The sequence below is a fragment of the Triticum dicoccoides genome, chromosome 5A, assembly GCF_002162155.2.
Source record: "Triticum dicoccoides isolate Atlit2015 ecotype Zavitan chromosome 5A, WEW_v2.0, whole genome shotgun sequence".
Classification (NCBI taxonomy): domain Eukaryota; kingdom Viridiplantae; phylum Streptophyta; class Magnoliopsida; order Poales; family Poaceae; genus Triticum; species Triticum dicoccoides.
Genome location: NC_041388.1, coordinates 580,896,014 through 580,907,152, shown reverse-complemented (window position 1 = coordinate 580,907,152; position 11,139 = coordinate 580,896,014). Strand labels below are relative to the sequence as shown.

The window sequence follows — 11,139 nt, the reverse complement described above, 5'->3', positions numbered from 1 at the left end:
GGGAGAGAGACTGGTGGGGGCTGCGCTGCGGTGCGGAGCGGAGGGGGAAGAATAAAAAGAGCGGAGCCGAGAGAGGTCTCGAGCTGTCAAAACGAAGGGGTTTACACGCAAGTTTGGGCCTCATTGCTTCAGCGGAGGCCCAGGCCCCGCTCTGAGGTGTTTGGAGGCGTTGGACCCACATGTCAGCCAGAGTGGAAGGTGTGAGCAGTGGAGTAAATGCGGAACGATGCTGAGTAAGCAGATTACAGCTATACCGAGGGAGCAATAAGTTCTTGGGAAACGTTTCACGCCAGGGCGCCGGCCGAAGCTTCGGCCGGTCGCTCGTGGCTCGCTGCGTTGTTGCGGGCCCAACTCCTTCCGGCATGCGTCATGCGGATCGCCTGTGGCCCATGCACCGGTCTTCATCCTTATCCCCTAGCACACGAGGACCGAGCCGCGGCCACATCTATCCCCCTTTTCTCGCCTCGTTTCTTTTTCTTCCCCGGCAGCTTGTCGTCATGGCCGCCGCCCGCAGTCTCCTCTTCCTCCTTCCCCGTCATTGTGCGACAGCTGCCATTCGGGAGACACGTGATTTGTGACCGGCTGCCTCCTTCCCCCATTCCGCCCTTCCGCCCAGCAAAGCTGCGGCCGGCCATGGCCGGAGCCTACCTCCCTCTTTTTTCTCCACGGCCATGGTGCTGCAACCATGGATGTGAGAAGCTCCAACCGGTGTCGGGGGAAGCTGTGACCAGCGCCGCATCTTGCTACAATCCATGACGGGAAGCTGGAATCGGAGGCGTGGCGAGCTACAGCCGACACGGCGAGCCGGTGGCACCTTGCTGGAACCGGCCAACACCTTTTGCTGGAACCAGCGTCTTTTTTGCTGCAACCGGCAAGGCCACATGTTGGAACCAGCTTTCAATTTTGCTGGAACCAGACTGCGCCCTCACCAATGACTTCAGTTTTTGCTGGAACTAGTGATTTTTTTGTTGGAACTAGCTAGTTCATTTGCTACATTGACTTTGTTTTGAGTTATGTGCTATGGATTTTTTGCTCCATCATTTTTTTTTGCTGGAACCTTCTTTAGATTTTGCTACAATCAAGAGGATGGTGTCTGCATCAATTCTTTTTCCAGAACCACTCTTGATTTTTTTGCTACTACCAGTTGTGTGTTTTGCTGGAACCATCGGCGATTTTTGTTACTACCATTTTCTAGGTTTTGCTAGGACAACAATTTTTTGTTACCACCATCTTATTTTCTTGCTGGAACTAGTGTCTTTTTTTGCTACCACCGGCTCGGCTGGCGAACGACGTTGTGGACCGCATTAGTTGCAACCAGAGTGACGGCAACACCGACGAGGACCGTTGTTTTGTGGCCGGCCCCGAGAAGGACCACCCATGGATGCAACTGGGAACGGGGGAGGCAACAAAAAAGCTGTTATGGGTCAACGGCCTATTTTCTTCTTTTGCGTTTTTGGCGGCGGCGAGCTTCAACGACGAGCATCGAGGGGCGAGGCAAACAAGCGAGGACGGACGCACACCGTGCGCGGGGTCCGGTGGAGGGGAGAGAGTTATCCCCGCCATGGATTTCCCCGTGTTGACCACATCGAAGACGAGGAGGGGAAGGAAGAAGATGTACGACTGTATTGAACGGTTGTGCTGTATCGGGCGGCTGGGGGCGGACCGGCCCAAAATTGGGCCAGTGCGCCGGCGCCAAGCAGCGCCCTAAGTTCTTTCCAGAAAAGCAGAAAGGAGAATCAAGAAAGATACAAAATCTAATAATATTTTCAGTTAAGGCAGCAATTGATTCCCCGCAAAAAAGGCAGCAATTGAAGATAATGCAAGCCGGCAGGAGAGGTTACCACTTTTATTGTAGTATTACACGCCATGTGCACGTCACGACAAAAATTCCTCTCTTCTAACAAACTCCCTTTATCCGGAATTACTTGTCACATAAGGATGCATTTGGTTAACGGGGTAACCACTCAAGGGACAGGGATAACCATATTTTATTGGATAGCAGTCGTTTGGTTTGTGGACGAGCTGGGATAAGATGGATAGGGATAGCCAGATACTAGAAATATACCTCTAAAATCCGGCTCCGCTCACACGCAAAAATCTCACGGACATGCGCATCCACCCGCGCGCGAACAAAACATTTTCTCTCGTTGAGGCGCTGTCCTCCCAAAAGCAGTGCATGGGCTTCCGTGTACGTGGTGTGATTGAGCTGTGCGTGCATGTGTGCCTCCGTGTACGTGATGTGAGTGAGGTGTGTGCATGGGCAGCCTATGGCGTGGTCGTTGTTGTACTCTGTACGCGGACGCACTGATGTTGTACGTTGGGGGCTATACTACACGGACGACCGATATTACGGCTGTACGTTGGCGGCTATGCTCTGTGTACGCGGGCGGCCGATGTTGTACCGCTTGTATGGTGTACGCGGCCAGCCGATGTTGTACCGCCTGTATACAGTGCAGGACTGATACGGTGTACATGGGCAGCCTACTGTGGCGTGGTGTACATGTGTGTGATGTGCGTGCGCGAGCTGCTTGGTGCCGGGAGTTGTGTATGCCTCAGTTGATGGAAGAGATAACATGACAAAAAAATATTTTAATTACAAAGTATAGAAAAATGCTTATCACAACCATGTTTCATCATTCGAACCAAACAAAAGATGGGCTAACATCACTCATCAACCAAACAGAAAAATGGCTATCCCTAGCCAACTGGATAGGGATACCCATAACCACCTTAACATCTCCCTCTAACCAAACACATCCTAAATGGTTGTATTTAGACGTATTTTAATTCTAAATACATTCATGTTCTATCCATTTTTGCGATAAGTAATTTTGCTCGGAAGGAGTATTATGTTAAGAGTACATAGCGTGTGCCCCTATTCGAGCGTAGAAAATGATAAATAGGTGGTCTTGCTTCTCCCGCATGCACCCTTCGCTCTTTGTTGATGTCTCCTACTCTTGTGAGCTTTAACACCTCTCATGGTCATTGTCTATAACCGCAACCCTTTGAAAAGTACATTGTTGTTAGTTCATTATAGTGTACGCCCGAATATATCCTAATGGCCCTAACGAAAAGGAATTCAAAACAGGATCACTGTCTGTCTTGGTTTGCCTATCATTCACACATTGTATTACACGAGAGTTGACAGACCCACGACTTATCACATTGAAGTGAGGTCAGATTGCTTGGAAGTCATAGAGGCGATTTTGGATCCACTTGGGAGTAAATTGCACAAACCACCACATATGGGGCTAGGGTAAACATGTTGGTACCAAATTTAGGACAACTCACGAAGAGCCACCAACTTTGTGCCTAATGAGTAATAGAACACAATGGGCGTCGGTTGAGCTCGTGAAAACACCGAAAACGACACGTTGGGCCATTCAGGCGCATGGGTGATGATGAGGTCATAGAGGAAGGGTGTGTTCTTCCAGATCTTATACTCCTCATTGATCAACCGCTCCTCATCCTCGGCACGGACCTCCTCCCCATTCTTGCCGCCGGCCTTCGGCATCGCCGTCTCCCCGATAGGGTTAAGGTTTGGTTTGGGTGGACTTTTGGGTTGGGGCAAGGGGGGAGGGGGTAGATCGAGGTAGGGCCAGAGGCGGAGCCAGCGTTGTAGCGTTGGGTTCAAGTGAACCCAACGAATTTTTGCTGCCACGTGCATGTATGTACGTAATCGTGTGTGTGAAGCCAGTAGAAAAGTTGGAATGCACGAGTTAAAAGACTTTTACTGAAAGCTAAAAGCCTTTTAGTCCACAAATCTTCATGTGAGTAGCCCAGTTAAGGCCCATAAGTAAATTGCTACTGCCTCCTGCGTGCGTCAGGCCGTCAAATTCCATGTCTTGTACAATTGTGAATCGACTCTCGCTCGCATCACCCATCACGGCGGCGGTGCATCGCCGTCTCCAGCAGCAAGCCCGCAAGAAAGCAACAACAGCTCGGCACACAGTACATATTCAAGATACTGAGAGATCACATCACCTTATGCAAATTCTATTTAGCATAGCGCGGTAATGCCCCTTGCACTAATTTTCTAATTTAATTTTCCTGAACTTTGATTGATCTTGGCTGTGGGGCGATATTTCTCGAGCAGAAACCAATCACGAGATTCAGATTATGATATGGACACTTAAAGGCCACCCATTAGACGCAGGTAAAGTGCATCAAATATTGTTGATTTAAGTAGTCATATGAAACCATCTGTACAAAGAAATATAATTAAGATGATCCATATTTATTTGTGTTGCTGCCTTTTCATGGATCACAACAGGGGCAAGTTGCGAGTGATACATTTTTCACAAGTTGCGAGTTGATGTGAGTGATTAATTTGTACTCCCTCCGTCCCAAAATAAGTGTTTCAATTTTGTACTAGCTCTAGTACAAATTTGTACTAAACTCAAGACACTTATTTTGGGACGGAGGGAGTACATGCTTTTTTTTATTGATGGTATTATATATACACTTGTGAAACTAACTTGAAATTTTTGCAGGTGTTTTCGGGAACAAGAAGCTGCACCTGAAATCAGGAAGTTATTTTGGTACTACTCTACATGTAAACAATAATTTTTTATAATTTCATCAAACTAATATGTCTTGCGTTTTTTGTGTGTGAATGTTGTAGTATTTTGTTTTCTATGTATAAAGTATAAGTGCTATCACATTTCAATTTGCAATTCTACCTTTTGGTGCTATACTCTTGTTATAACTTATATGATAGTGTGGAATAGGACATTATACTTGACTTAGTCATACTAAAGTTTCACAATAGATTAATGAGTGAACCCATTAACTCAATTTTCTGGCTCCGCCCCTGGGTAGGGCGAGGGTTGAGGGAGTGAATGGGCGTGATGGGGGAAGGAGAGATCGAGGGGGTGTTGTGGTGTGGTGTGGTGCGGCCCGGATGGGAGAGAATAAAAAGAGCGAGTCGAGAGAGGTCCCGAGCAATCAAAGCAAAGCGATTTATTGCCCAAATTGATACGCGCATTTGGGCCTCGCAGCTTGAACGGAGGCCCGAGCCCAAGTACAAGACATTGGACCCACATGTCAGCCAGGGTGGAAGGCATGAGCAGTGCAGTAAATGTGGAACGGCCGGTTGTACTACGAGGTAAGCAAATTGCAACTATACAGAGGGAGCAGTAAGTTCTTTCCAGAAAAGCAGAAAAGAGAATCAAGAAAAATACAAAAAAAATAAGAATAGGGTAGCAATTGAAAACGGTGTGAATTGGCGTGAGCAATGTGCCACTTTTTTGTTGAGGGTACATAACTTGTTCGCGCCACGATAAAAGTCCCTCACTTCCGACATTTTTTAATGTTAATAAGGGTACACAGTGTCCACCCTATTCGAAGATAGGATACGACAAAATAGGTTGTCTTCCTTCTCCCGCCTTGCAATGTCTCTCACTCCCGTGAGCTCTACACCTCTTCCAGTCATTGTCTATAGCCACAAACCCTCATAATTTCCCCGCAAAGGAAAAAAAACACTTAAGCTGAACTAAATACTTTGCAAGGAAAGATCTAATTTGCTATTATTCTGAAAAATACATCGTTGTTAGTTCATTATCGTATACTAGCCTAACTGGTTAGTTCATTATCGTATACTTCAGCCTAACTGCCCTAACGAAAAGGAATTCACAACAACCAGCCCTGCTTGACAATCAAATCAGATGCAACCATATGGAAGCGAGGTCAGATTGCTCGGAGGGCATAGCTGCCGTAATCATCGCGGAATGCTCCCAGCCAAGCATTCAGATAGGCAATGCACATTGTGCTCGCGAAGCTAACGAGGTACCCAGATTACCATTTGTTTTCTGGCCATGTCACACTAGATCTTACAAACATGGAGCATATTGCAAATATAACCTTAAACCCTACAGCGACCATCCGAACAATTACGTGGTGTCCATCTCACATATACACAAGGAAAAGAAGCAAAAGGCATAAATCTACCAAGTCCAGTTATGTACACACGCCACAAAATGTGTATGCAGAAGCTTCTGGAAGAACAAATGCTGCAATTTTCAGCAAAACAAAGGATGAAGATAGCTTGTTGCTTCACTTCTCATGAAGAATGGATCTTCGCTGCAGATCTCGTCACTAACATGCTAAGTTTAGGTGATAAACTGACTATTCCAGAGGAGTTTCAAGATCTGGTCTTTGGTCCATGGTCTTTGCCATCGCGCCATCAGGGAAAGCGTCTGGATATGTTGTTGCTAACCTTGATTTCATGCTTCTACAATAACAGCATAAAAGACAAGTTAGCTGCTCCGGAGAACTACTATAGAGGTACAGTTCAAATAACACTCTTGGAGAAGAGAATCATCCCGTAGATAGACAAAACGGCACTAGAAAGTAATAGAATAGAGACTAAAAAGCAGCTGACACTTTAGAAGAAGAATAAGCACGCAAGAAGGTACCTCAGCTTCATGAAAATATGGTCAAGATCATCCTTCATCGACTTGAGAAGGCGAGCTTTGCTAGCAAGGTCACTGGACACCTCCGCAAAGCATTGCTCAGAATACTCGTTGAAATGTGTGAGAACTGCATTACTATCTTGCAATCGCCCCAGTCTGCAAAGTTACAGTATGATGATCATTAGACCACAATTCCGAAAACTTCTACTGCCATGCAGTAGATACATGTCATTTAAGCATTCAGAATTACACAAGTCTAACAACGCAATTGATGCCAGCCTAAATGTTTCCTTAGCTAAAATGCCCTAAGTGAGAAGCACTCTCACCAAAAAAGGAAAACAAGAGTGCCACTACTAAGAGATGTTACTAATTACGTTACCATGGCACGAATTTTGCAGAAAGGGGGGAAGCAGGCTGGGTTGGCACCAAGGCCAAGATTACCAGCATTTGTTGCATAAGAGTACCGACTAAACTTGGAAGCTCACATTTTTCCATAGGGCAAAGTGAGGGTCAGAAATATACCAATTTAATTAGACAAGACTTCAATTTACTTGGGAAATGAGGATATGGCTTGTTAGGCAAGTACAGATCAAATTTTGTGGTCCAAGTCAATCTTCCCTACAGAAGGGACAGCTTGTACCTGAGATGGATTACCCAAGTAATGAGAACAATCAATCAGTATTCAGTAAAGATCTCCCAGTCCCCAACCTTCCCTCCATTTCAACTCAGCAACATGGCTGGCATGTCGTTGGTCCTCGGGGCCATACCTCCAACCTTGTGAGGTCAATTGATCTTGGGGCCAGTACCAAGTTTAGCACGTCACAGGGTCAGGTCAGGCAGCCCACACTAAAGCATGGCGCGTGGAAAAGGGAAACTGAAATGTCACATGTCTATGGCCAAAAATGAAACGGACAGAAGTATTCTTTTCGTAATACCAGCAATATCCATTACTGAATGGACCTGACTGGTGAATAGCAGGTCTTATGGTTTGCCATTAGCACATTACTAATTTAGTGGATGACCGGTGACCCAGACCATGTTATCTTGGCATGAGGACAACGAAGCAAAATCAGGAACTTAAACCCCAAGTAATTGAGATGAGCAGTTGTGCTATGCTCCCTGCAATTCCCTAGAAGCTGTTGTTTTGGAGGCATGGGTGAAGTCCAACTTTCGAAACTGAAATACCGTTATCCTTTGAAATTTTTAGATTAGACAAATGAAAAATTATATGTGCAACTTTGTCTCAAGAAAGACTATGAAAAGACATAATGGTGTGGGTTTTAAAATATATTATAATAGAAATCAGTCGCCACAGTTACGCTTTGAACCATGCTGATGTACAAACGACAGTGTCGGAAAGTGGATGGAGTAGTCAAATTACCCAACTATCCCATTAAGGGAACAGCTCATACAACTCTATCAAGGAAATCAGACCAATAACAATCATTGGCGTACTAAGGATAAATCTATCATTTAATATTATGCATGCTTAATTGGAGAATAGAATATACAGTGAATAAATCACTAGCGATATCTGCGTAGCGAGTATATCTGCCAGGGCAAGATGCCATCTATGAAAGTCGAAAGCTGATATTTTATAGAAAGGAAAGTAGGAGTTCAAGAGGGAAAGTGGCACGTGCATTACCTGCGTGCTAACGAGAATTACTGCAATTAATTACAAGATCTAGGAACTATGACCACCCTATGCCTGTTGGGAGTCCAAAACTGTTGAGCCAATAGGGTACAGAGCATTGGTGGGTTCTGAGAAATTATATATGACTATGAAACATAATTTGACTCATTACACATGTAAGAATGAGAGCACTTAACTTTTTCGCAAGCTATGACCACTTCAAATTACATGCATTCCCTAAACAACATATACAAACCACATGGAATTGTCTACAAGTATAATAGAGTAAATTTTAAGGCCCTGCTTGGATTGGATGTAAATTTTGTGTGCTGCCCGGTATTCAGTTCAAACTTGAGCTAAATTGTGGGGAGCACATGGATTTTACACTCAATCCAAGCAGGGCCTAACATGTACTTGATTTAAAAAAAATACTAACAGCACATTCTACAGCTGTTTTAGGTTGACTAGAATCTCAGTGCAATCCTTTACAAATTATACAAACTCTTGTCTGAGAATCAAGGTTAGGGTAGGTGAACGCCACATGCCCGTACAAAAAGAAGCAGAAGTATCACAGCAAGCATCGCAAGTGCTCGGGGAGGAAAATGAGAAACAAAAGTGTGGGAGGAAAATGAGAAACAAAAGTGTAAGTGTACAGTAAGGTGTCTCCATGATATTGATAGCATCAGAAGTCCCAGCAATAGAGCCTAGTACTGCCTATTTACATGTTTATCAGATTTGATTCATGAACCATTTCAGGGGCATCTGGACAGGGATGCACGGGTATATGGGTGTTTTGGATGCAAAGAGGAAAACAATCAAACAAATAGGCAAACAGTGGAGACAAAAACTGGATGAGGCAAAGGGACATCAACAGTTCTATTATCCTCGGTGTCACAGAGATAATGTTGTACGCACATATAGTAGAAGCATAGCACTTGGAATTTTTATGAAACTTATAACCAGCCATATATTTGACGGCCCATCACTAAATGCGAGCATTTGGCTTAACTCTAAAAGCTCTTTCTAGTTTGAACTCATCAGTCATCACTAACAAATACCCAATTAGGAGGTAATAGGATGAAAAGAGGACAGAAATAAACAGTGGAACACTCAAAATGTGCACATGGCAAAGGGCCACCGATATGGTATGCTCATGTAAACAGTAGTACGGAACCATCACTAACAACCGCCTATACATTTACAAACCATCACTTAACAGCAGCAACTAGCTGAACTCCGTAAGCTCTTTCCACTCATCAGTCACTCCTAACAATGGTCCAATTAAGAGGTGGCAGGGGGCTCTTACTATCGGATAAACATGGATGCGGAAACAGTGGATGAGCCAAGAATTATAATTTAATGCGGCCAGATGAATCAAACTATTAGGGGCCAAAGTATGAGGCAATGAAAAGTTTATTTGATATTGTAAGGATTAACAGCACCATGTGCATGCACTTAAGAGGGCACGGAGTAGCCATGGCTCCTGCCAGTCTCCCCTGTCTCCGACCCTGTGCCGAAATGAAGGCTACCAGCAAACTCGATAACATCCCAGATTTCTATCCAAAATCCATTCACCAGTTAAAAAGCTTCACAACTTGTACAAGAATAAAAAGATCACGAAAACAAGTAATTATGTTGGAGGACACAGATTTTCCTTCTTCATGTCAACTTGTAAGAATATGTACTGTGAAATGTGAATGCCACCTAGAAATTCTAGCCACCGCTTGGTAAGATCTCCGGGCAGTCAGGCACAACCCGACTTTCAGGTTTACTTCATATATCAAAGAATACACCGAATTCACATCATCTACCATTGTTCAACCCAATTCGTACTCGGAAACTCTTGAAGGGAGGAATAAGTAGATCTCCCTACGGCTCTAAACCAAGCACCAGCACTGCAAGCACTCACAGGTGAGGCATACTACTGCAGACACAAACAACCTATGATACCCGCAAAAAAAAAAAACTATCATAAAACTGGGATTTTACGAAATCTGTGGCAAAACTAGGGGCGGTATTCTCATGTGTCGGAGCAAATCGAAGTGAAATCAAATTACGAGCGAAGGCGTCGGAGACGGGGAATCGCTCACATGAGGTGCTGCGCCTGCTTGACGGATTCCACGTCCTCGGCGCTGACGAGCGACCTGAACTGCGCCGCCACCTCCGCGGCTGCCGCGGCGGTCTGCGGCGAAGCCCCCGGCGGCTTCTCCATGGCTCACCCCCCTCTTCCTCCCCCTCGTCGTGGGCTGGTACGGGGCGTCACGTGTGGCGGTGGCGAGGTTACGGGGCTGTAGGATCGGCTCTGACGCTGGCTACAGCGGCAGCCTTGTCGTCGGCGGCGAGGGCGGTGGACGGAGAGGCGTCTAGATCGGTGGAGACGGAGACGGAGTGAACAGGCCGTTAAGTTGATAGATTGTGTGGGCTTGTACGGTCCTATGCCTTTCCTGCCTCCTGAAATCCAGTTCTCAGTCATCATTGTTGGCAGGTATCAAGGTGGCACCCACGACTTCAGCCGTTAACCATCTTCTATTTGCAGATGACAGCCTATTGCTTTTCAAGACTAGTGTGGAGGGTGCAAAGAAGGTATCAGACCTCCTAACTTTCTATTGTAACACTTCCGGACAGAAAATAAACAATGCAAAGTCATCCATCTTCTTTAGGAAGGGTTGTCCTCAAACAATAAGGGACGGGGTGAAGGAAAAACTTCAGGTGCACAATGAGTCTCTCAATGATCGTTACCTGGGTATGCCAACTGAGGTTGGACACTCAAAGAACGACACTTTCAAATATATGAGGGATAGAGTCTGGGAGAAAGTGAAAGGATGGATGCGCAAATTACTGTCGTGTGCTGGAAAGGAGGTGCTAATAAAAGCGGTGGCCCAGGCTATACCGGTCTATTCTATGTCCTGTTTCAGGCTTCCAAGAGGGCTGTGTGATAGTGTTACAACTATAATTCGACAGTTTTGGTGGGGAAGCAAAAGAGGCAGAAGGAAACCAGCATGGGTTGCATGGGATATAATGACTATGCCAAAATATATGGGAGGTATGGGATTTCGTGATCTGGAACTGTTCAACTTGTCTCTCTTGGCTAGG

The 11,139-nt window shown here is 45.4% G+C and overlaps 1 protein-coding gene across 1 annotated transcript; it reads right to left on the bottom strand.

The window, feature by feature from the left end:
* Positions 1 to 5,788: 5,788 nt before the first annotated feature.
* Positions 5,789 to 10,464, bottom strand: LOC119303032 (kxDL motif-containing protein 1-like). Its single transcript, XM_037580112.1, has 3 exons — positions 10,137 to 10,464; positions 6,417 to 6,569; positions 5,789 to 6,232 (listed from the first exon to the last, which is right to left on the bottom strand). The coding sequence occupies exons 1-3, from the start codon at positions 10,256 to 10,258 to the stop codon at positions 6,127 to 6,129; spliced, it is 381 nt and encodes a 126-aa protein (XP_037436009.1). The 5' UTR covers positions 10,259 to 10,464; the 3' UTR covers positions 5,789 to 6,126.
* Positions 10,465 to 11,139: the final 675 nt, after the last annotated feature.